Genomic DNA, 25832 nt, shown 5'->3' on the forward strand with positions numbered 1-25832 from the left:
TCTGCTCTCATCCCTCGGTTCCCCGGAATCACAGCTGCTTCCTTAGGAAAGGCGTGCACCCATTAATTTTAGGTAAATTGTCATACAGGAAGGGGCACAGATCTTAAGTGTATAATGTGATAAGTTGGACAAATACCCATGTAACCAACACCCCAATAAAGACAAAGGCTCTTTCCATCACCCCATGAAGTTCCTCACCTTTTCCCAGTTGGTCCTCTCCTCACGCCAGGCAGTGATTGGTTGATTTCTGTTAATATAGATTAATTTTTTCCCTTTTTTGAGCATTATTTAACTGAAATAATACAGCATGTACCTTTTGATCTGGCTCCTTCTGCACAATATAATTTCTGAGAGATTCGTCTATGTTGTATGTATATCAGGAGGTTGTCTTTTTGTTTATTTCTGAGTAGTATTCCATTGTAAAAACCATTTGTTTATGAGTCCTGCAAGAGCTAGTTTTGGAATGGAGAGGGAGAAACCCACTGGGCTCTATACTCAGCATTGAGTGTGTGTGTTTGTTCATCTGCGCTCCCACCCACGCACTCAGTGCCAGGTGCTGCTCTCTCTGGGTGCAAAGATCAATCAGAAATGGGCAGAGAGGATGGTGACCATGTAGGACAAAGGCGCACACAAGGAGATGCAGCTAAAACGTTCTGCTGGTTTGAGGTTGGGAGGCCGAAGAAGGTTTCAGAGAGGAGGTGGTTTTGCTGTGAGCATTCAAGGACAATAGGATTCAGAATTCCCGGAGAATTGGGAGCAGAAGGAAACATGAAGCACAGGAGGCCCCACAGACAGATGTTACGAAATTCACTGCTTTGCAGCGACCCCTCAACTGCCGGCTTGGGACCAGCAGCCTGAACCTGCCAGGCCACTGGCATCGTCTGTCCCAGTTCAGGGCCCAGAGTGGGGGCAGGAGGGGGAACCAGCCAGCGGCACATCTCGGGCTGGGGGACAGGGCGGCTGTGTTAAAACAGGTCCACGCTGCCTTCTGGCGTTGGCGGCGTCCTCCTGCCATCTGCAGTTGGTCTCCCAGGCCAGGTCTCGGGACAGCTTGCATGTTTGCCCCACCTTCCTGCCGGGCAGACAGGCCACATGACTGAGGAGCAGGGGCTGGGCCAGCACGGGCAGTGAGCAGTGGGGCCGCCTTCTGCCTTCTTTCTGCGGCTCCTCCACTGCTCCCTCTATTTCTCCCCCGCCTTCAGTCCTCTCCAGTGAGGAGCTGAAGTGGCTGTGAGTCTTTGGCAGGAAGCCGTTGACACTCAGGGACACAAGTAACTGAGTTTTTGTGTTGAGCAAGGGCCTCCCCCTAGGCCGAGGCTGCCCGACCTTCAGACCTGCTCACACCCCAGCCAGGCAGAGGGCAAGGTCACGGGATCCATAAGAGTTGGGATGTAGCCAAGAAAACAATAATAATTCCTCACCTTGTATTGGAAGAGCACTTTGTGCTTTGTCAGACATGATCAGGCTTGCTGTTTCTTCAGCCAGCCAGTGCTTGCCAAGCACCTACTGTGTGCCAGGTTGTGGAAAGGTGAATGTGATAAGGTCGATGCCTTTAAGGAGCCTACAGGCTGGCTGGGCAAATGTGTGAACAAATACGTGTAAGAAATGGTGGGGCAGGTATGTGTCAAGTACAGACCGAGATCCAGAAAGGAAATGGTTGGTTATACCAGGTATGTTGGGAGGGGTATCATAGAGGAGACTCAGTGGGGCAGAAGGGGAGAGGTAATTTGGGGTGGATGGAGGGGGGGTGCATTCTAGGCAGAGGGAGCAACTTGAGCAGGGTCAGCAGTTGGGTGCAGGAGGCTGGATGTGGACATGGCAGTTATGGTGGATGAGACAGCTCAGGCTGCTATAACAGGTACCACAGGCTTATATGCCACAGACATTTACTTCTCCCAGTTCTGGAGGCTGGAAGTCCGAGATCAGTGCACCAGCATGGTCGGGTTGCGGTGCGAGCCCTCTTCCAGGTTGTAGGCTGCCAACTTTCGCTGTTTGCTCACGTGGTGGAAGGAGGGAGGGAGCTCTCTGGGGCCTCTTTTATAAGAGCCCTATCCCATTAGTGAGGGGTTCACCCTCAGGACCTAATCACCTCCCAAAGACCCCACTCCCAATACCATCAACATATGGATTTGGGGGGGACATAATACCCGATCTATAGCATGTGGCGAGAGGCAAGGCTGGAGAGGTGGCAGGGATGGATCTTGGAGGGCCTGGAAAGCAGCGTTAGGAGGTTGGACTTTAGTCTGTAGCAGTGGGCACTCCTGGAGGGCTGTAAGTAAACCTGGCAGGATCGCCCTGGGAGCCGTGTGCAGGATGGATGAGAGGGAGACTGGAGGCAGGGAGGCCGGCTAGGAGGCTGATGTGGCATCCTCTTGAGAGGTAGGTAGTAAGAGAAGGGAGGGGAGGGCATGGTTATCAGTCAGATGTGGGGAGAGAGCTGAGCATTCTGTTCTTATAGTTCCTTCCGTCAGTCCATCTTGAGCACCCAGTACATGTCAAGTACTGTGTGGGGCACGAAGATGAGAGAGACTGGGTTCTGCCCATTGGGAACCGGCAGTCTAGGACAGCCCCCTCCAGTCGGGTCTGTGCGAGTTACAAGTGACAAAAACACAATTTAAACTGACTTTGACTCAAAGAGGGGAGGTTTATAAGTTTCAGGGGGTAGAGCTTCAAGCAAGATGCTCAAATAGTGTCTTTGAGAACCAGCTCTTTGCCATTATATCTCACCTTTACTCTGCGTGGGCATCATTGATTTTCTTTCATGACCAAGTTTATTCAGTCTTTCCTGTCTTAAAAACATGGATACAAATATCGTTGTTTTCTCTTACCATAGTCACTTCTAGCAAGTACAGCAGTGCTTTCCCTTCTTGGCTTCTTAGATTTTTTTGTTTTGGGATTTTGGGGGTTTTTGTTTTGCTTTGCTGTAGCACTCTGCTTTTATTTTAATTTTAAAAAGTGTTTAATTGTGGTAAAGAACACATAACATAAAATTTACCACCGCCCTGGCCAGTGTGGCTCGGTTGGTTGGGTGTCCTCCGTTGCACCAAAAGGTCGAAGGTTCGATTCCCAGTCAGGGCACATGCCCTGGTTTCGGGCTCAATCCCCTGGTAGGGGGCATGCAGGAGGCAGTTGATTGATGTTTCTCTCTCTCTCCCTCTCCCTTCCTCTCTCTCTAAAAATCAATAAACTAAAAACAACAACAAGAACATATTAACGGTTGTTCGGTGTGCAGTTCAGCCGTGTTAACTGCATTCACGCCGTGCAGCTTCATGTGTAGGCAGGCTCTCCCCGGCATTTCCGGCCTGACCTCTTCCCAGCTTACCAAGTCAGTGGAGAGAGGCACTTTTCCAGGATTGGTTCTTTCTTGGCTCAGACTGGGCCGCGTGCTCCTCCTTAGCCACTGACTGTGGCCCTGAGGGTGGGTCAGCCCGGCTTATGTGCTGCCCTGGAGGTGGAGTGGGGTCATCACCCTTGAACCACGCAGGCTGAGACTGCGGGAGGGGTGCTCAAAGGGGAAGCGAGGTGCTGCTGTTGAAAGAAGAATGGGAAGTGGAGGCACAACCAGCAGATGTGCATCCACTCTCGGCCCCTAAGACCTGGGAGCAGATCGCTTAGGCGACATAGAAACTGGTTCCACAGGAGAGGGGCATGGAAAATGCTGTGTAACTCGAGCATCGAGCATCGAGCATCCGCCGTGTGCTGGGGATTGTGGACGTCCAAAGAGAATCACATTTGTCCACATGGAGCTCTCAGCTCCTGGGGGAGAGGAGCTGGCATAAATAACCACTCTACAATGCAGGGTGCCTGGGGGTGTGGATGTTTTCTTCCAGTAACCGGGAGGAGGGTCGGGAATGGTTCCTGGAGAGGTTGGTCTGGAAGCATAGGTAGGAGTAGGATGTGGGGGGTGTCACAGTGTGGTTCCCCATGTGGGGCATGGGTGCCTGCTGTCTGCCCACCGCTTGATCCCAGCTGCTGCTAATACCACCATTGCTTAGCCCCCACTCTTCCCCTCCGCGGATCTCCGCCTCCCGCTGGCTGCTCCAGGGCCTAGGTCTCCTCGGTGGAGCCCACCCCGGGCCCCGTGGGAAGGACCTAGAGTCAGGGGGGCCTGAGCAGGGCAGGTTTGAGGTACTCTCCTCCTCCCGCAGGCCTCTCCCTGGAACGCCTCCCCAACTCCATCGCTTCCCGCCACCGCATGACTGAGAGGGAGGAGGAAGTGATCACCTGCTTCGAGAGGGCCTCCTGGATCGCTCAGGTGTTCCTGCAGGAATTGGAGAAGGTGAGCTGGGAATTACAGCACCGGGTTCATAGCTGCCCTCTATGGAGAACCTACATCTCAAATTAGAAAAATCGTCCTTGCACGCCTCCAAAGACATGCTTTTAGTCAGCAGGTGCGATGGCAGAGTAGGTGAGGATTGGCGTCCTGCAGGCATCCTGCAGGAGGAGGAGGTGGTTATGAGCTGGGAGTCTTCGAGCCCAGGAGACCCTTGAATCTCACTCACCTACTTGGGCAAATGTCAGGATGTCAACCCAGCACCTGTGTGTTTGGTGATGGAGCTTTTCGGCGGAGTCCTCCTGGGGCTCAGTCTCCTGACTTTGGGGCCGGATAATTCTTGGTTGTGGGGCTGCATTTTATAAAATGTTGAGCAGCGTCTCTGGCCTATACCCACCGGATGCCAGCAGCCATTTCTGGTTGAGTCACACCCCCACTCCCCCAACCCAGGTGAGAGGCACTGCCCCAGAGTCCCTCTCCTCGATTGGACTTCGGGAGGAAAGGAGCAGCGATTGAGGCGCCAGCAGAGGCAGGACCAAGTGCATTCCCTGGCAGAGGTCCTGGGGGAGACCCGAGGGGTCGAATTGACCTCGTGAAGTTGCGCGGATCGCTGCTAGCCAGCAGCGTTTTAGGTGCTCTTCACGTTTGAATGGCATGGGGTTTGGAGGAAACGTTCATGAAAAAGAAGAGTCTCTCACTCAGCCAGAAGACTAGACTTTGGACTTTAAAAAGGAGATTAAGGTGATGAGCTGCCGTGGTGCTCAGGCCTGGAATCGGCGCCAGGTGGCGGTGGGCAGACCCGGGCGCTGGTTACCTGGCGTTGAGGGAGGGCCAGCCAGAGATCCCTGTGCATTCTCGGAAATGCTGTGTTCCTCCGGAAGACCCAGCCCCCACCTCTGAGGAGCTGAGAACTTCTCTTAAATCTTTTTGATTTCTGAAAAATAAGGCGGCTGGCTCGTCGATATTTTTACTGGATCAGAGAAGGGAAGTGGCATCACGAAGGCAGGCCAATCGTGGTGGGGCTGAGAGGCTTGAGCCCAGTTAATAAGGACAGCTCAGTTAATAACATAATTGTTCCTCAGCTTTTCTGGAACCTGGGGGGCCTGCCCTTGGGCTCTTTGGATGTTTCGTGATGGTTTGACAGGGACAGTGGGGGGCCTGGCATATGGGAGGCACTCAGGTGTTTGTTGAATGAATGGACCAATAAGTAGCAGAGATAGCCTGGAATTGGTAGCTGGCCACACCTGAGCTTGAGGTCGGGTGCATGCCAGCTTTGTGACGTCAGGCACTCTCTGAGCCTCAGTTACCTCATCTGTCAAATGCAGACAAAGCCAGCTTTGTAGGGCTGTCGTGGCATCCGGCATTTGGGTGGGGGGAGAGTGCTATAGACATATTGTAAATTAAAGCAGGTTGGGTTGGATTTGGTCTGAGAATTGCACCACGTTCCCATGGGGTGGCTGGGGACTTGGGGTGGTCCCAGGGCCGACTGTGCCTGCCTGGGCTGACCCTCAGAACTTGGGGACCGTGGCTTTCTCTCTGTTCCCTTCCCAGGTGACGAATAACATCACATCGCGGCACCTGAAAGGCTCTCCCCCCGTGGACTATGAGCTCACCTACTTCCTGGAAGCTGCCCTGCAGAGCGCTTACGTGACGAACCTGAAGAAGGGGTAGGTCGCCGGCAGCCGAGTGGGACGCAGAAGTTTTTCTCTGGGCCGGGTGCTCATGACGGCAGTGGCGTTTAGTCTGGCCTCCCTCTTCTCTGTGTGTGTGCTGTGGAGGGGACCCGTGGGGCTGCTCACATTTGTCACATCAAGCTGTTCAGAGTGGGGAAGGGCCGAGATTCAGGAGCAATAAAGCCTGCACATGTTTCGGGGAGAGCGGGCCTCTGTGGAAGGGAGAGAGCGGAGGACCGTGCACTGGGCAGCGGGTGTCCGTCTGGATCATTCACTGGCACCTCAGGTGTTGGGTAAAGTCATTTCGCTTCCGTTTCAGAGAGACGGTGGCCCAGAGGGCTGGTTCCTGTTTTTGCTGCCCCAGCGGCTGGGCCTGGCTGCCTCCCTCTAGCTGGAGACTGCATGGCCCCTCCCCCGGGGGATCTCTAGTCAGCAGTGGCAGCTCAGGGATGAATGGGGGACACGAAGAGATGCCGCCCTCAGCCCCTCTCGGCAGAGATTTGGGAGAAGGGGCTGCTGCACCTCTGCAACCTGTTTTTGCAAATAAAGTTTTATTGGAACATAGCCACACCCAGTATTTACATATTTTCTCACCCACAGAGCTGAGCAGTTGAGATGGAGACCCTGTAATGCAAAGCCTAAAATATTTACTCTCTGGCCCTTTATAGAAAAGAGTTTGCTGAGTGACGCCTGCTCCGCGTTTAAGAAGCCCTCACTCCCGAGGCCTCTTGTCGAAGGGGTGCCCTTCTCCTGCATGGGAGCCCCGTAGAGTCAGTTTTGTGGGAGGGGACAGTTCTGAGTTCAGTGTTCTGTCCCCTTGGTTCGTTCATTCATTCATTCATTCATTCATTCAACAACTATTCATTACACTGACACATGGCACTTATGAAGTGCTGACTTTGTTCCAGGTACTTAGTGCTTTGCTTGCATGTACATTTAATTCTCCCAACAGCCCCCTGAGGTAGGTGCTATTATTAGCGTCCCCGTTTTACAGGTGGGAAGCCGAGGCACAGAGAACATAAGTGACGGTCATGTGTGGAGCCAGGATTATGTGTGCAGTTCCCCTCTGACGCTCTTAACCCCTAGGCTACCCTGTCTTCAGCAGAAGCCCTGGGGTTAATAAGACCCTGCTGCTCACAGCCTAGCATCTGTTCCCCTGAGTGTGCTCAAGCTTGGTGGGTGTGGTCTCAGCATCTGGTTCAAAGAGTTTGGTGGGCGCCCTCACCATCTAGAGGACTTCAGGACAGGACCTGGGAGATGGAAGCCAGCGATGTCCCTGAGCAAGTTCCTCTGTCCCCTCCATCATTCCTCCAGCTCTGCTTCCTCCCCTCTAACAGGGAGCTTCTGTGTGAGGGTCCCCGAAGAGGGAGGGAATGAAAAGATCCCTTGAGCAGCAGAGGCATTACAGTTAACTCCCTCTCTGCTGAGGCCCACCCCTCAGGGCTGCCTGCTTCCCTTCCCCACATTGCGTTTTCTGCAGGCGCAATGAGGTTAAGGTGAACGCCAGGGTGGCCAGGAGGGAAGCGGGGAGAAGACCAGCAAGTTCCGAGCACCTGCTGCGTGCCAGACTGGACCACGTGATCTGTACAAGGTCGTGTGACCCTACTTCACTTGCGAGGGGACAAAGGCTCAAAGAGGTTGGGTAGCTTGCCTGACCTCACCCACTGGGATTTCAACTTCAGGTCTGAGTGGCCTGGAAAGCCATGCCCTTTCCAGTTTGGAGTGAGGAGGGGCAGCCTGTGGGGTGTGGGGGAGAAGGACAGGAGGACCCGATGAGGGTTCCAGTCTCTGGGCTGATTCTTGGTATGCTGACCGGGACTCTCACTGCCTCTCAGGCCCCGAGTCTTCATTCCCCGAGGGGGTGGCTCCTCTTCCTTTAGCGGGTCCCACACCCTCCTCGGAGTGACCCGTTTCCTCCCCGGTCTTCTACGTTCTGCACGCTCAGGCTGTGTGTGCCTGTGTGCGTGCACGTGTGCATGTGTGTGTTGCCAGCAGTGGGCAGAGGCATTAACCAGCCATCACCCTCCAGGAAACCCCAAGTAATTTCAGTTACTTTTCTGTTCCTGTCACTCTGCTCCCCTCCTTTCAAACTCTTTTCCTCCTGAAGCACAGACTTAAGTCCTTAGAATCAGGATGCTGACCCCTCCCCGCTCCCCTCCCACGCCGCCCTAATAAAGAGGAGTGGAAATTGAATCATCGTTTCTTTCCAAGGGAACAGCCCAAACTTCTGGTTTCCTGGGGCCACATCCCACTCAGAGGCGGCCCCAGAGTGTGACAGATATGTAAAGCAGAGGTCCCAGCCCTGTGCCCAGCTGGGCTTTCATTATTTCTTCACACCTTTCTTCTCAGGAGTAGCTGATAATTGTTCAGTACTTTCTGCATGCCAGGCAGCATGCTGTGAAGTGGGCACTAATAAATCCCCGTTTTCCTGAAGAAAGGAGGTGAAGCCACAGGGCTAACAGGTGGTGTTGCCAGCAGATCTGGTGCTGACCTGGGTCTGAGGAGGCCTGTCCTTTATGTGTTAGTGGCATCCCTGCCTCCACCTGTTAGATACCAGTACCTGCCTGCCTCACCCCAAAGTGTAACAACCAAAAATGTCTCCAGACATTGACAGAGTCCTGGGGTGGAGGTGGGGGGACAAAATCGCCCCCAGTTGAGAACCAGTGTCTTAGCCTAAGGTGTGAGAAGTACAAGGTCAGGGGGAGATTGGGACCCAGACACCCACATTGAGTCTTCTCCTCCAGGGCAGCTCTGAAAAGTCCTTTAAAGGGCTCCAGGCCCGTGTGGTTCAGTGGTTGAGCATCGACCTATGAACCAGGAGGTCAGGGTTCAATTCCCAGTCAGGGCACATGGCCAGGTTATGGGCTCCATCTCCAATGTGGGGTGTGCAGGAGGCAACCAATCAATGATCCTCTCTCATCATTGATGTTTCTATCTTGGTGGTCTGTGTCACATTTTGGGGCACAGGGAGACCTCTGCATCCTGCTGGGGAGAACATGCTCTTCCAGCCTCTGAATGCACAGCCTGCTTATTGTTAGCACCCCCTGCCCCTCCTCTCCCTCTCCCTCTCCCTCTCTGAAATCAATTAAAAAATATGTATTTCAAAAAAAAAACAAAACATACTTTGTTTAAAAAAAAGGGGGGGTGGGTGCTCCAGGCCATTTCCTGCTGGTTATATTCACCCCCACTTGCTGGGTTCTTGTGGGGGGGTGCGTCCAGAGGGGTCACGGCCCAGTAAGGGGGGGAGGGGGGGCTAAGGTAAGAAAGCCCAGAGAAGAGCCACGGAGTGCCAGGCACCCCGCCTGACTTGGGACTGGAGCCGGGAACAGGACCAGGTCCCCTCCTATGGCGCTCACATCCCAGTGGGAGTCAACAGTGAAGGAGCCAACAGTAGTGGCCAGCCCACGCCGTGTGCTAGGGAGGAAAGGCAGGGAGGTGGGGGCGCTGCTGGGCAGGGTGGGCTCCTAGGACACAGTTCTTCCCGGGGCCAGTGGAGTGGAGCCAGGAACCAGGCGCAGCGTCGGTACTAGAAGAGGTTCCTTAGGGCCTAAGGGACAGGAGAGATGGTGGGACCTGCTTCTGGGTGGGCATCAGAGAGCCAGAGCTCATTCCCACCTGGGCCTGGGGCGAACCGAGCCGAGAATCGAGTGCTCTGCCTCCGAGACCAGATGGCCACAGCAGTGCCTGTTCCCAGGATCCAGCCCTGTCCCTCCCTCGGGGATTTGACATAACTTAAAGGGTGTGGTGTTCTCCACTGTGCAGAGGGGGTGACGTCTGCTTGGGCTGCAGACAGCACTTCTATTCTGAGCTTCAGTGAAGCCTGGGCCTCCCTCGAGCTGCCCGGTTGCTCATTCAGTGTGTCTGAGGGACATTAATTTTTTCCAGGGGCCTTGCCCTATTGATCCAGCAGTTAATTCCCCAGATGACTCCTGCCCTTGCTCTGTGGCTGGTGACACAGAGCCTAATTGACCTGGAACTGTAAGTGCTGGCTTGAAAGGACAATCAAGAATTGGGAGTCCCCCTCCCAAAGGGCAGGGTCTGAGATGCCTGGCAATCGACTCCCCTCATGGCCACCAGAGGGCAGCCGTGGACTCTGGTTGAAGCCTCGCCCCAGGCAGTTCTGAGAATGCCAGCTGCCAGGAGGGGGCACCTTTCTGGCATGTTCTTGGGGTGGGGGTGGGGAGGGGGTGGCGGGGGAGAGTGGTAGCTGGGCCCAGGGCCCTGGCTGCGGGGGAGGCTTGGTTTTCCTTTGCAGGAAGTAGCTCCAGGGGGTGAGGCAGCAGGGGAGCTGGGGCAATACAATGCCCTGGAAGCTGACTGTCCCTCCCTGGCCTTGACCACGAGGACCAAGTCTCTGGGCATCTCCCAAGAATAAGAACATGAGCCCAGTTAGCTCTTTTCCTCCAAGTGAGCAAGGGGCCATTTCTCTTTGGGGTGGTTCTTTTTTCTTCCTTCTGCCTAGCCCTGCAGAGCCCATTCTTGGCTCAGGGCTGGGAGTGAGCTTAGGCCCGCCCTAAGCGTGTTCAACCAGGTGGGCTATGTCTTGGGCATGTTCTTTAAAAAAATTTTTTTTTAATTATTAAAGCTACATGTGCTCCTTATACAAAAACCAAACAATAGAGAAGGGAGTGTGTTTTCCAAGGGAGTTCCCAGGAGCTTGGCAGGTTGTTCAGCCTTATGAAAGCACTCTCCCCTTCTGCTGTGTGTGTGTGTGTGTGTGTGTGTGTGTGTGTGTACGCACGCTTCACCTTGTCCAGTAGGTGCTGAGTTGAGAAGCAACTAAGGCAGTTAGGGCTGCAGATGGTTATGAGGAGGCACCTTAGAAAACCCAGCCTGCTTTTTGGTGACCCTGTGAGGGTTGTGTTCAGTCAGCATCGTTTTGTCTTATTCTCAGCAGCCACCCAGTATCTGCAGTGCTGGAGAGGAGGAGGAGGGGGCAGGAGCATATCACTGTAAGGGGGAATCACTCCAGAGCGAAGCCCAGGAGAACCTCTTGGTGGTCTGTGTCACATTTTGGGGTACAGGGAGACCTCTGCGTCCTGCTGGGGAGAACACGCTCTTCCAGCCTCTGAATGCACAGCCTGCTTATTGTTAGCACCCCCCCCCCCCCCACCTCACTAGAAGGAGAGAGCCCCTTGCCTGGACCTCCTCAGTGCCCCACAGGGAGTGTCACAGCCTCTTTCTGGGGCTGGGGGTGAAGAGCGGAGCTTTAGTTTTTAAAACTGATGGTGTGGGTGGGTCTGTGATGGGCGTGAACAGCTTGATAACCTTTGAACTTCACCTGACCTTGCCTCCGGATTCAACCCTCCTGCTGTTGGGATCTGTCAGCTATCTGTGCTCTTCTGAGTCTTTGAGCGGGAAACCTCTCGTATACAGTTTGTAGTGCCAGCCCTGAGATGGGACTTCTGGCCAGGGTCGTATGCACTAGTGTCTGAACAGGTTTCATTCAGCCATAAATTCCAGGCACTGTTTTAGTCTCTGTTTCAAATCAAACTAACACCCACCCACCCCCAAATTTTTTTTTTGTGTGTGTGTGTGTGTGTGGATCCCCTACTGTATGCAAAACAGTTTGCTAAGCTCTGAATACATCAAGAGTACAGGAGCCGTGCGATGCTCAGGCACTCTCTAAGTTCATCCCACCAGTATCTGTGAGGTGCCTGTTGAGAACAGGCCCGGTGACCAGGCACTTGGTATGCAGCAGGCACTTTGCAAAGATTTAGTTAGAGTCCTGTGAGTCTTGGAGTTCTAATGGCTGAGAAGGAAAGGTGTCTTTCTCAGGGTCTTATTAGTGCAAAGGCAGTAAAAGCTGAACCTCGTGGTCCCTGTGGTAAGCCTGCCTCTCCCCTTGGGTAAGTGGTAGCCTGGAAAGGCAGGTATCGCCCAGGCTTTCATGTTCCTGTTGGGAAATGGGGGCTATTTATTCCACATTGACTTCCTGAGTGCCTTCTGTGTGCCAAGCACTGTGCTGGTCCTGGGATAGCAAAGCCTGCCTCAGCCACCTTATGAAAGCTGCGAAAACGGAAGGAGCCGAAGCACTTTGAAAAATCTGCACTGCTGCCTGCTGCTGACAGGGGATCCGGGGAGCGTGCCGCCTCCCACACGGCCCACTGGAGGCCTCCCTGAGCTGTTTCCTTGACCTCTCCCAGCATTCACAAGTCCTCCTGCTTTCCTGGAGTTGGAATCAGTGGCTTCCTGGCTTCTCCACGTGCAGCCTGATTCTGGGCCAGGGTTTGTTTGAGACCCTGTTTGGATATTGTGAAAAGTGGCAGCTTTGCTCAGAAAGGTCAGCGTGAGAGACAGAACAAAGAGATCTTTCAAGCTGGCCTCTCACGGGGCTCGCAAAAGCCCCAGCTCTCCCTGACGCGGGCAGCCTGAGACTTTGGGGCAGGATTGCTCAGGCTGGTGGGACAAACCCCCTCTGGTTTCTCGTTTCCTGGAGGGGTGAGCTGAGGGGTGCTCCCAGCACCTCAACAGGTCAGCGCCAGCTAGGAGCCCAAATCTCTCCCTGTGCAGTCCTGGCCGCTGGAACCCATGTGCTGGGTTTTCTCTATATGCATTTAATAAAATTTGGGCTTTCCCCAAAAGATGCCTGAGGGTGATTATTTCCTTAGCTAAAGAATTCCTGGGAATTTATTTTGATACCAAAAGCCCTTACAGATTTGAGAATGGTAAAAATACACAATTTTTTGAACATAGGATCTGGTTAAAATGCAGTTCTAACTCCTTGCCTGTGTGTGTGTTTGGGGGAGTAGGGACTCTGAGACCTGCATTTCTCCCAAGCCCCCAGGTGATGCCCGTGTCCCCCGAGGGTCTGGGAGCACCCTTCAGTGATGATGATGTAGGGACTAAAGACGGAGAGAGGACAGTCCTTGCGCTAGAGTGGAAAGAAGGGGCCACAGTCCCTCTTGGCTCTGGCCTCCTGGCCGCAACCTGGGCCAGGCTGCCAGGGAGGAGGCTGGCAGGTAGCCCACAGAGTGGAAAATCACCCACAGGTCCCAGGATCCAGCCCCACCTCAGCCAATGGCCATTTGGCCCAGCTGCCAGGACAGAATTCTCTGGCAGACTCGCCAGCCAGCCATTTCCTCTCTCTGGGAGCTCATGCAGTCTGTCTGTTTCCTCTCTCCTGGTGGTGGCCTGCTGTCTTGCGTGGGGGTCCTCCCTAAGGCCGTGGTCTCAGTGGCATCGAAGGGCTACCTGCCAATTCTTCCTGTTGAACTCGTGGGGGCTCCCAGCCTGTCTGTCTCTGGTGTGACCAGGGAATCCTGTTCTTATGTCCCCTGTTTGGGGGGCGCGGGGGGAGTGAGTAAGATGGACACAAAGCTAAAGGATCTCTTCAGACACTTGCTTCCTTCCCCCTACTATTAGCTCCTGAGCGCCCCATGCAAAATAATGTGGCAAATTAAGTTATAAGTAATGTGATCTTTAGGACCCAAATTAGAAGGGGAAAGGAAAATAATATTTAGTGACCCTCTACCACGTGCCTGGGTATGCTTGGGGCTTCTCATATGTTCATCTTCCTGACAGAAAATGAGGAATCTTCCTCCTAGAGATGGGGAGACTGGGACTCAATGCCTTCCTTCCCAAGATTTAGGATCTGGCTGCCAAGCTGTGGTTTCCATGTCTGGTTGTGTCTCTGGAACCTGGCTTCATAGCATAGGAGAATGGGAAGACACTGAGGGGGTCATCTAAACCAGTGGTTCTCAAATCTCAGTGTCCATCAGAACCCTCTGGAGATTTGATAAAACCCAAATTGCTGGGCTGGAGTGGGGGAATCTCAGAATTTGTTTTTCTAAAAAGTTTCTAGGATGCCGATGCTGCTGGTTCAGGGACCACACTTTGAGAACCTATGGTCTAAACTGTGGTTTCTCAAAGTATGGGATGAATAGCTCTAGCAATACACAAGGTGGTTTTAGGTGATACACCAACTTTTAAAAAGTACTTCTATATTTAATATCTGTTAGCAAAAAAATAAAAAATAACTAGCACACCAAATCCATGATTTCGGGTATTTTTTATTTAGGTAAGATAACTACTGAAATAAAAAGAAGATATAAAGGAAAGTATTACATGGATAATAACTCTGATGGTATGCAGCTAGTAGCAGAAATTGTAAATGCAGCATACAGATAACACAAGTCTGGGAGATGCTGGTCCAAACTGAAGGGCTGACTTTATAGAGGAGACCATTCACGGCCCTCAGCAATGAGCCTGCCTCCCTGGGCCTCTTGGCCATCGGGAGTAGCGTCCATACTTGAACTGTTTCTAAGGACGCTATGGTGCCCTGTCCTGCCTGCCCCGCCCAGTTCTTCAGAAGCTCTGGGAAGGCTAGGGAAGGTCACTGTGACTCTGACTCCATCCCACAGGTCTTAGTCTCTGTTCTCAGCTTTACAGACAAGGGCCTTTGTTTGTAGTGTTGGTAGTTTGCATGTTTGGAACTTGTTTGTGTGAAACCAGAGGCCCCAGAAGGCAGGGACTTGATCTACAAATCTGTCCTTTTATGGCTCCAGGCCCCAAAGCCCCCAGGAATCTGTTCCATGTATGAAGGTTGCAGGAGGGACGTGTGTGACTTTTCCTGGCTGCCCCATTTGGCTTTTTCACCCTCTGTGATCTTCTTTTCCCCTATTTTCTGGCCCATCATCCTCTGCTTCCGCTTGTGTGCTATGATCCAGGGAACCCCTAGCATAAATGAGAAGAATACCCGCAGATGTTGGCTGAGCACATGCTAAGCCCAGGGGCTGTGCTGGGGCTGAGCTTCAGGAGCACGGCAGGAGTCCTCAGGGCACGGGAGGTCAGCCTATAAACAGCAAATGACCAAAAAGTGTCGTGCTTGCTTCAGAAGAGGAATGAACAAGGTGCAAGAGTGACACAGCATGGCGAGGGACCTGGGAAGGCTGCAAGAAGGAAGTGAGATTGGAAAGGGGTTTTAAAGGATAAATACGGGAAAGGCTGTTTAAGGCAGTGTGAGGAGCCGGTGCCGAGACATGATGCAGGGAACTGCGGTCGGTCATTCAGAAAGGACTTGAGTGGTGGGAGATGAGATGCAAGAGGGCAAGGGGCAGACTCAACAGCTGAAGACCTCTAAGCACTGAGGGCGCCAACAAAGGGGCCAGCCTGGGGAGGAACAAGACTCTTGCATGTTGGGTAGACTCTTGGAGGGACAGTGGAAATAGTTTTTCAAACTGCAGGCCACACCCACTGGTGGGTTGCAAGATCTATTTAGTGGGCCTCGGCCAACATTACTTAAAAAGGGGAATAAGGGAGACATAAAATAGCAATATCAGAGTGGATTGCACGTAGTAGAGGCAGATGATGTCAAGAAACTTGCTTCAGTTGAACGTAAGGAAAGTGTATATATCCTGGTTGCCATGTCAAATGTATTTTTTACCATGGGTCACACTTCTAAAGGCTTGGAAATTATTTCAAGGCACAGAGGGCTGACTGGAAGGGGTGAGGCTGGCCAAGGTAGTGAGTTTGAGTTCTGTGGGCCCGGGGTGATGCAAGCCAGTCTGGGCCCTGCAGAAGGGACTGAGAGGTGAGGGTGGGTTCCAGTGTTGGCCAGATGCGGAGAGTAAAGATAGAGGATTTGAAACCAACTCAAGTCAGAAAGTTTGACGCCAGCCCAAAGCTCTTGGGCCAGAATAACATCTTGTTTGAAACACTTGATCTTGGTCCCCTTCTGGTTCGCAAACTGCAAGCCTGAGTTTCAGGGGATCTGGAGAGAAGGATCCCCCTGTTCTTTGATGGGTGATGTCCTGGCCATCTGGGGTGCTAGTGTTACAACTCTGACCTTCCATTCCAATTACTGAGGGTTTTCAAATGGAACTCAGGCAGGCTCCTAGTGTCTGCAGGTTTGATGAGGATGTCTTTGGGGGAACGAGGCTGGTTCTGACCCTGGCTGTGCTGTCTTCCCACTAGGAACATCGTGAAAGGCATGAGAGAGCTCCGGGAGGTCCTACGGACTGTGGAGACCAAAGCAACTCAGAACTTCAAAGTGGTAACATGGAGGGGACCCCAGGGCTGGGTGCTGGGTGCTGGCTGTAGCTGGTTTACCCCAGGGGTCAAGTTCAGTGGGAGACAGCAGAAGTCCTGGTGGGCATCAGGGATGGCAATGTGTCGCATGCATCAGTACTCATGGCACACATTGTCAGTCAGTCACAGCAGCCTTCTCATCACACTGCAGATGGCCCCAAGCCTTGGGTCAGAGTTGAGGCCGGCTGGCACCATACCCTAGCAAGGTGGTGGGCTAATTCTTAGGGATCTTTGATCTTAGTAAATAACCTTGACTCTGCTTTGCTGCCCCAATTCAGGCCTGCCTTTCATTCAGAGCCAGAGCAGCTTTTCACTATAGAATGTTTGGTCAAATATCAGAAAGGTATTTGGTAGAGAGAGCTAGCTGACTGTGCCATGGTTTTGCAATGTCAAATGTATTTATTTATTTATTTATTTATTTATTTATTTACTATGGGTCACACTTTTAAAAGCTTGAAAATTATTTTAAGGCACAGAGGGCTGACTGGACGGGCGAAGGCTGATAGGGTGATTATGCAGGCCTGGAGAGAGGCAGGCCAGTCTGCAAGGGCCTGTGGGTACTCAGAGCTGTGCTAGGCCCCCATGGGGTCAGGAGAAGGGGGAAATGCACCTCTTGTCTAGGAGGGAGAGAAGAAAAAAGATTAAGTAGGAGCCATCAAAGGCCAACAGAAAGGACGCTGGCTCGCCACCTGCCGTGCCGGAGGGGCTCCTGGGAGTGGAATGGTGGGCCTCCTGGGGGGGCTGCACTTGGCAAGGCTGGGAGGCGGGTGGAGGGCACTCTGGCCACATCAGGGGAGAGCGACCCGTGCCTGGGCCTGACCCCGCCCTCTCTGCCAGGTGGCGGCCAAGCACCTGGCGGGGGTCCTGCTGCACTCCCTGAGTGAGGAGTGCTACTGGAGCCCCCTGTCCCAGCCTCTGCCCGAGTTCATGAATAAAGAGGAGAATTCCTTCATCCTGCAAGCCCTGCGCAAGCCTCACCTCTACGAAGGCGACAAGTAAGCTCTGGCCCTGCTGGACCACGCCAGTCTCACGCCCAGGCTTCGGCCCCGCTGGCCGCCTTTCTCTCTGCCCCATGCACTCCAGCCGCCACCCAGCTCACTGCCGGGCAGGCTCTTCAGTGTCAGCAGGAGCCACGTAGCCTAGACAAGGCAGGTCTCGGGTGGGCGTTGGCAGGAGACTCCCATAGAGCATCCAAAGGCCACACAGATTGTGTGGGGAGCACCTGCCTTCCTAGTTGTCTTACTTAATATCCCATCTCTCTCGTTTGTGCCAGTAATCGAAGGTGGGGTCTGTGACCAGCTGGCAGACCCCTCGCCCCAGCCTCCTCACACAGTGCTAGGCACTGGAAGGGCCATTTCCCCAGGAGCATCCGCAGTATTTCCAGGCTGGCGCCACCCAGCATTGCAGACCCATAACTCTGCAGGTGGCTCCAGTGCCTGTGAATTATGCAGGAGAGCGTCACCTTACCGGGGCTGGTGCAGACTCGGGGCAGACGGCGGGCAGGGGACGGGCCAGCGGCACCGTGTGAGGGCCGTGCTGGAGCCACGCACCTTTTGTGTCTTTCAGCCTCTACTGCCCGAAGGACAACATTGAGGAAGCCCTCCTGCTGCTCCTCATCAGCGAGTCCATGGTAAGCTCCAGGCCTTCCCCTGCCCCTGCGGCTGAGGACTGCGGGGCCCAGGCACAGGCCACCAGGTCCTGGCCTCCCAGGGTCGTCCCTGAAGCGGGATTCTTAGGTCTACCCCCCATCCCACCCCACCCCCACAGGGGTGAGGTGCACGAGGTTTGGGTCAGGTGCATAAGGCTGCACTTGGGGTCCTGGGTCCTGCCCCCAAATGAGTAGGGCCTGAGCTAACAAGTCCCCACCCACCTCTTCTGGGATTACAAAGGATGGGTATCAGCACGTCAGCTGTCTGCATCCAGCAGCTCTGTGCTGGGTAAGGGAGTGGGAGGAGCATGCAGATGGCCTGGGTTCAAGTTCCAGCTCTGCCACTCAATAGCTGAGGCCCCTGGGCAAACCGCCTAACCTCTCTGAGCCTCAGTTTCCTCACCTATAAAATAAAAGTAACTCCCAGAAGTTAGTTACAACGTGCCTGTAAAAAGAATTTACTTGTTCACAGAACTATTTCTCGGGCGTCATCTACTTTGTGCCAGGCCACGTGCTAGATGCCAGAGTTGCACCAGCAAACAAAACGGAGAAAAGTCCCTGCCCTCGTGGAACTGACGTTCTAGTGAGGGATGGGCAATATGTGAACTAACTACTAAAATATCCCGGGTACCAGTGTCTGTGTGTGTGGGAAATTAAGGCAATGGGGGACTACGGTGTGCGGACAGAGCACGTGAGGTGCTTTTCAGATTCTTTTATGAGCCCCATCCCTGCCCTAGGCAGGGAGACAGCACACACACATGCGAACATATGCATGCACGCATGTGCGTATGCGCACGCACACACACACACACACACACACGCCAGGGTTTGGAGGCTCAGCAAAGGGGAGAGGTATAGTTGGGTGGTCCAGGAAGTGGTGAGATGATGGATGTGGGGGTCCAAGGGAGGTGGGGGAGGGGTGGGCAGGAGCAGCAGGATCCAGGTGTGGAGATGCCGTCAACACAGCATGGCGTGGCGGGGGAGCCCTCTCACTGAGGGGCCCCTTACAGCTTCCCATGTTCAGAGCCTGTGAGCTGGGGTCCCCGGGTTGAGAACTAGATTTTTAAAAATGATGCATCTGAGAGCAGGGTGTGGAAGTGGAGTTTAAAAAACTAAGACCTTATGGGCTGGATTCCTGAACAGCCAGATGCGGGTGTTCCTTTGGGGACCTGGGACCGTGCGATGCCGGGGCTGGTTTAGAGAACTTCGGTCAGTGGGTTACCTCCGGCTCAACAGGTCTTCTGGCAAATAGACAGAAGGAGGGACGCTGGACGAGGGGGCAAGAGATTGTATTCTTCCTCAGCCAGCTCCGTTGGGATTTAAGAGCTCTGTGAAGGGGTGTGGCTATTTGAATCTGAGTGCAAACTGGCCAGGGTGTGGTCCTGTGAGGGGGCATGTGGTTGCTGCAGGGAGGGGGCATCTAGCTGGTGAGTCCGATGTGAAGCTAGAAGTACCGAGTGCCAGATCTGATTTTCATTGGAGAATAGTATACTGTTCACAGAAGAAAGGACCCTCACTCTAACCACAGACTGAACCCCAGTTTCTAATTATGGAACCTCAGACATAGACCAGCACCCCCTCTCTGTCCCCTACACACACCTCAGTTATCTCACCACTGCTCCCTCAGGCGAATCACACTGAAGTCACCTCTCTCAGGGAACATGGGTTGTTATGGTCACCTTCCTGTGCTGAGGGTTACAGTGTGGTCCGCAGGTGGAAGGTCAAAGGTGAAAGTGAACATTTCTTAGGTCCTTTCTCTGCCAGGTTCCAAGAGGTAGGCATTATATTGAGCTACATGAAAACGAACCATTTCACATGGTTCAGTGTAATACTGATATGGTCCCATCTTACAGATGCAATAAGTAAGGTCCAGAACAAGTATGTGTCTTGGTCAAGGTCACACTAATAATCCTTGCAACTGAGATTTGAATCACAACTGTTTCCCTAAGTAGCTTCTAAAGCACAGGCTGGGATCGAGGCTGGGCTTTGTCTCCCCAAGAATTTTCTGTGGCTTCTGCTTGCTCTGGGTGCCCAGGACCAGAGTTCAGATGCCTTCCCAGTGAAGCTATTCCTCCCCAAACCCTCAAGTCTTTGGGACCTCAAACTGCCCTAAAATAAGATGAAGAATGCCTTTTGCTAAAAGGTGGCCCACCTTTGGAGCCAAGGTGAATTTTCCTGAATGTGTGATTTCCCTCCAACCAGCTCTTCCCCCTTTTTGAGAGGCTGTTGGCTGGCTGGCTTGATCAGGAGACTCGGGGGGTCCGGGCCTGCAGACCAGGCGGTGTCCTGGGAATTCCCTGTAGCATGCAAAGCGGAGGAAGTGCTCGGACTCCGCCGAGTGCACTGCAGCCAGGAGGAGGCACCTCCGGGGCGGGCTGGCTGGCTGGCTGGTTTCCTCTTGCTCACACCCAGCCTGTCACACATGTAGAAACTTCAGCATTTTGGGGGAGAGCTTTGGCAATGGACTTCACTTTGTTGTCTCATCTACAGAGCGCTTTCCACCTGGAATCTGGAGCCGGTTGCTGTGGCTCAGAGCTGTTTCTCAGAGTGACCAGACCGCCTCTGGCTTCTCTCTTGTACGCGTTTCACACCCTCCCTCCCTGCAGGCAGCATCCTCCAGCAGGTGTGGGTGTCACTGTGCGAGCCTCCCGGGCTCCTGCGGGGACCCCTCCCTGGGACTGAGGTTCAGTCTGGCCTGCCGTGTCCCTGCAGGGTTTTCCTCATCTCCCTTTGATGCTGGCTGTGTTTGCCTGCCGATGACAGGGACAAACCTCTAGAACAGCAGCTGCCTGCTGTGGCTGCTACTTGGGTTCTTCTAATACCTGCAGGATTCATTATACTGCAGCGAACGCTCTTTCAGCGCAGCCAGCCCAGGAGGTGTCCTCCCAGCTCTCCACCTCCAGGACCGCGAGGCCAGGGCGGCTACATGTCTCCCGAGCACCGCAGCCCCTGCTCTGTGGCTTGGAGTTCAGAGGAGTAGCCTGCATGGGGTCGGGTGTGGGGCCGGTGCCTTCGATATGGTTTTTGTTTTGGTCTGACTGAGTGTGATCAGAACGAATGGGTAAGCTCTTGTCTTCCGAGAAGTAAATAGAAGTCTTAAATGCTTCCACAGGGATGTGAGCTATAACTGGTTGAAGAGTTGTGTTTTGGATCCAGTTTTGAGTCTTTGGGGCCAAAAGAGCATCTTAAAGTCCACCCACCCAACACAGCCGTCTCCCATCCACCTGATCTTGTTTGAGCAGCGTGCGGGCTATGCTCAGCACCGAAATGCCGTGGCGAACAGTGTAGTCAGAGCCCCTGTCCCACACGTACTCCCACCGGTGGAGTGTGTGTCCATAGACATGAGGGAAATCCTGGTCCCCAAATCAGAAGGAATTGCCCCATCTGCTGAACCCCAAATGCATAGTCTAGGTTTTGAAAATCATGCCTCAAAACCAGCCTGCTTTTTCTCAAACAGTCGTGGGACCAGGAGACACGGCAATCTAACACACTGATCTAGGGCAGTGGTCTGCAAATTCATTAGTCAACAGAGCCCAAGTACAACGATTGAAATTTCTTTTGAGAGCCAAGTTTTTTAAACTTAAACTTCTTCCAACGCCACTTCTTCAAAATAGACTCGCCCAGGCCGTGGTATTTTGTGGAAGAGCCACACTCAAGGGGCCAAAGAGCCGCATGTGGCTCGCGAGCCGCAGTTTGCCGACCACAGATCTAGGGCATAAAAATATGTGGGACAGCAAAGTGAATCCTGGGTCCCTGTTCCTTCAGCTGCTGGAAAAGTCGCTGCAGGTGGCAGGCTCTTGGGGAAGTGAAAGGGCAGAAAAGGCCTGGTGGTGAGTGATGGGGCGGGGGAGGGGGTGGTGTGTGGCCTTTACAAACTAAATGTTTGCCAGACCCAATGTCAGACATCCACGATTTGAATCCTGGATTTGTCATTCACAACCTATGTGGCCTGGGTAGGTTTCTTACCTTCCTGATCCTCAGTTTTCTGTAAAATGGGGCTAAGAAAGCCTCTCTTGCAGGGCTTTGAGCTGATTAAGTAAGAAAATGAGCACGAAGGTGCCTGGTACATTGTGGGTGTTCACCACGTGTCTGTTTTGTCCTGATAAATACTTGGTTCTGACTCAGGCATTTTAGAAAACATTTAGATTCATATCCGGTTGGGAGAAAAAAATTGGTTTGAGGACACCATTTGGTTAAAAAAAAAAAAAGGTGGGGGGGCTTCCTGGGCTTGATTCCATGTGGGACTCAGACGAGCACAGATTGTTCCAGCTCTTGGCACCTGGTTTGCTCTCACATGAGGCCTGCTCTGCTGCGGGCTGCGACGGTAAAGGGTCTGATCGCACTGCCAGCTCAGAACGCTCAGTTCAGGAGAGGGAGAGCCTCGCCCTCGCTGGCGGGGGAGCGGTGCTTTCTGCTGCAGGCTGATGCAGCAGGAGCGGGGGCTGGTGTGGGCCTGGCCCCGGTCGCTCCGTAGATGGGACACATCACAGAGCCTGTTCTTTCTTGGCTCTGGACGCACAGCTCGAGAGCCGGTGGTAATTAGTGGGGGACAGCAGCCCAAGTAGAACATGACAGCATCCTCCAAGGAGGTGCAGGCAACTAGGCACAGATGTTGCCAGGAGACTCATTTCCAGGGCAGTAGCTATGCGGTGTCGCAGACGACCCTGAGGCTGGGTGGGTCCTGGCCAATGGAGAGGCTGTGTCTGAGAACAGGGCTGAGCAGGACCCTGGCCACATTGCCCAAGGAGCTTGTTCTCTGCAGAGAAGCAGCGTCCAGGCCTGATTGGGTTTTGCTTTGGTTCTTTCACAAGAAGAGACATGCCAGGCCTGCTGATGGCCAGGTTGAGCTTACTGGACACTTTCTCAGAGGCATCTGGTGGTGGGGAAAGAGCCTGGGAGTGAAACCAAAATGTCTAGGTTCTAATCTGAGTCCCAACCACCTGTCTGTATGCCTTGGGTGCCTGCCTGGCCTCCCTGGGCCTCAGTCTTCACATCTGTAAAATAGGACAATAATATGTGAGAAGGTCATTGTGAGAATGATGAGATACCACTTACAAAGTGTCCACAGGTTGGTTCCCTTTCCTTCTCTTACGCTGTTTGTGCCCAGGGCTAGAGAGGAGAGACAGCTGGACAGAAGTGAAGGCTATTACTGTTTGAGGCCCTGCGGCTCACAGAGAGTCAGACGGGGCTGGCAGAGGAGCACAGGACTGGCCACCAGCGGCTCGGCCTTAACTCTCAGGACCTTCTGGGGCTCAGTTTCCCCATCTGCGAAGGGGCCATACTGGTTTCATCCTGCCTCTCCTGGGCTCACTGTGAGGCCAGAGGGTGATGGGCATGAAAAGTCAGCTCCCGGAAGGGTAGTGCACGGCACACACATCAGGGAGGGTTACTTGAACAGGAGTCGCCTGCCGTGGGTTTCCCCGGGGCCTGGCCCACGTGGGAAATGGACATTCCCTCGTGGACCTTCCCCTGAGACCCGTATTTGCTTCATGGGTATTTGTCCAGAGACCCGATGTGGGCACGTTGGCTGTGAGGAGCTGTCGGGTGACGGGAGGTGGGGAGGAGCATGTCCTGTGGCTTTGTCTCATCTGATCTGCTAGAAGGCCTGGGATGAATGTCCTCGTGTCTGGGGGAGGCCGCCCCAAGACTAGGAGTAGGGACAGCCCTGTGAACCCTGCCCGGGATTAAATGCGTGGGTTCAACAAGAGCTGGGAATCCCCAGAGGCGGGAGGCCTGGGGGTGGGCCTGGGGGTGATGCAGGGAGACACCAGGGGAGAATATTCTGCCGTTATTCCATTACAGTAAGGACCATGATGGTGAGAAGAAAATTTAGGGTCGATATGTTGCTTTATAAGGCTCACAGGCGCTTTCACATCTGTCACTGCATTTGACCGGGAGGATTTCCTAGCGAGGCCATGTAAATGGCGGAAGGAAGAGTGTGACGGGGCCTAGATTGAGGCAGGCTGCTGATGGCACTGGGAGCATGTGTGGTTTAAGGGTGTGAGCCCTGGGGAGGAGGGAGCCGTACCCCCGGTGTGCTGGGCAGGAACGTGAAACCCCCAGTGTGCCTTCTCCTCTGAGGCCTGCTCTGGCCGCTGAGCTGCACGTGAATTTCTACCCTGTTGCTCCCTGCCTGGGCTTCTGCTTCCTTCTTTCTGCCCCATTTCCCCCACCCACCCTGTTGCCACGGTTACGTACATAGGCCAGGCCCAGCGGGCACCAGAGCATTTCACTGGAGCATTTCACCGCAGCCCTGCCCTGAAGCCATAGCAACCGCTGGGCAAACTTCTGCTTTTGGCTTGCCTTTGGGGAACCACGCTTCCCTCTTGGCACAGGCTCCAAGTCCTGAGGACCCCTGAGAAAGTGCCTTCCCTGCTGTCAGCCTGTTGGGCAGCCCCACCCCCACCCCGTCCCTCGGCCCAGGGATGCTGCTGCAACCCTCTCTCCCATTCCTGTTCTTATGACCTAATTCCTTCCAAGTGCTAAAAATCCACCCTCTCCCGCCCGGTCCACCTTAGGAGACACTGTTCTCTTAAAGGTCAAGGTCGAGGGCGGACACCAGGCCCAGAAATCTCTCAAATGTCACTCCTACACGTGCTTTGTGTGAGCCTGTACTGGGGCTGGGAGTCTGGAGACACGTCCCTGCCCCAGGAACTGGTGAACCAGCTGGACGGGTGTGAGGGTTGCAGTGTGCCCAGTGCTAGGGGAGGGTGAGGTATCGCCTGGCGAGATACGTGCAGATACCAGCTTTGAGTTGTGAGGAGCTTGCAGGCACCCAGGTTGACAGAGGGAACAATGACGGGCCATGGTGAGGATAGGGAGCTGCAGGGGGCGTTCTGTGGGGGCCCAGGGAGGACTGGAGAGCTGGGGTCTGGGTGGGGCCACAGCAAGGAGGCTAGACTTTATCCTGGGGCAGTCCGCAGGGGTGGGAGTTGGGTTCTGGCAGGGGCTACTCTTCAAGGACAGACCAACCAGAGCGGAGACTTTTGTTGAGAGCTTGCTGCTCACTTGCCCCTGAAGGAGACTGGTCAGCATGGGCGGGTCCCCAGATCTTAGATGTGTCTATGCAGGCTTCTCCCCCCCCCCCCCACCTCCCCCTCCCCGCCCCGTGGAATAGCCACCCTGCAGGGTGCCTGCCCTGCTCCCTCTCCGCCAGGACCTCTGTCTCCCACCAGAATTCTCACTCCGAGTCCACTCGGTACGTGCCCGTGCACTGTGCCGAGGGTGGGGACTGTGTCTCCCATCCTCTCATTCCCTAACACCCCCACCCCAGCGCGGCCTGGTGGGAGCTGCCCCATCCCGGGCAGCCTGAGCTGCGGAGTCGCTGGAGGTGAAGGCTGGAGGTGGGGGAGCGGCGGGGGGGCGGGGGAGGGGGAGCTGGCCAGGCACAGAGCAAGTTCTGGAGTTTGTGTTCCTACTCAGCTCAGTGAAATAGCTCCTGCCAAGCATCTCCTTAAAATTTCATCTCTCTTCCTGTTGGTGCCTGTGTGGGTGGATTTCACCAGGAAGGAGGGGGTTTCTCTGGCACTCTGCCTCTCCACGCCTCTCCCTGAACCCTTTCGAGTGCCTGGCCCGTTCTTGCTTACCAGGGCTGGCACAGTGTCAGCCTTTCTGGGGACCCCCTGGCCTCCCATGCCCTCTCCTAGGACTGGTCCATGTCCATGGGGGCGATGGGCAGCCCTCGCGCATTGTTGGACCCCTGGCCACTGTCCTGTCCTGCTGCTTTAAATGCCCCTGTGGGCGAGTCCCTTCCTTGGCTCTGACAGTCACTGTGAAGCCTCTGGGGACACACTTTGGGTCTGCACAGCAGGACATCCAGCCCACAGTCCAGCCGCCCTCGGGCTTCTGCCTCTGCAGCACTTGGGGTCCTCTGCCCTGACCTGGAGGAGGGGTGGTGGTCCTGGCCAGGGGGAGGATGTGAGGACCAGCTGTGATGGAGCTGACCCACGGGATGCGATGGAGCTGACCTACGGGATCTGGCTTTTAAGGGCCCGCAGTTCCCTTTTACTTTGTCAGGAAGGTCCAAGGTCCCGTGTGGGGAAGTAGAGGAGGGTGAGTCCCAACACATGGAGGAGGTTCTGACCCTTGTATGGAGGGAGGGGAAGCTGGGAAGAGGCCCCTTGAGCAGAGGGGAGAAGATGCAGGAAAGGGCAGGATGCTAGGAGCTTCAGCCCTCAGGGTGTGTGCTGGGAGATGCAGGGGCACCAGA

General features: G+C 54.3%; 1 protein-coding gene across 1 annotated transcript in view; it reads left to right on the plus strand.

Moving 5' to 3' along the window:
• TTC7A (tetratricopeptide repeat domain 7A) overlaps nt 1-25832 on the plus strand; it is a 108495-nt gene that overhangs the window by 23782 nt on the left and 58881 nt on the right. The window contains exons 4-8 of the mRNA XM_054728502.1: nt 4149-4279; nt 5825-5940; nt 15862-15940; nt 16813-16970; nt 17542-17605. Coding sequence (XP_054584477.1) covers nt 4149-4279; nt 5825-5940; nt 15862-15940; nt 16813-16970; nt 17542-17605 — 548 coding nt within the window. The remainder of the gene's footprint in view (nt 1-4148; nt 4280-5824; nt 5941-15861; nt 15941-16812; nt 16971-17541; nt 17606-25832) is intronic.

The sequence above is a fragment of the Eptesicus fuscus genome, chromosome 16 (assembly GCF_027574615.1).
Source record: "Eptesicus fuscus isolate TK198812 chromosome 16, DD_ASM_mEF_20220401, whole genome shotgun sequence".
Classification (NCBI taxonomy): domain Eukaryota; kingdom Metazoa; phylum Chordata; class Mammalia; order Chiroptera; family Vespertilionidae; genus Eptesicus; species Eptesicus fuscus.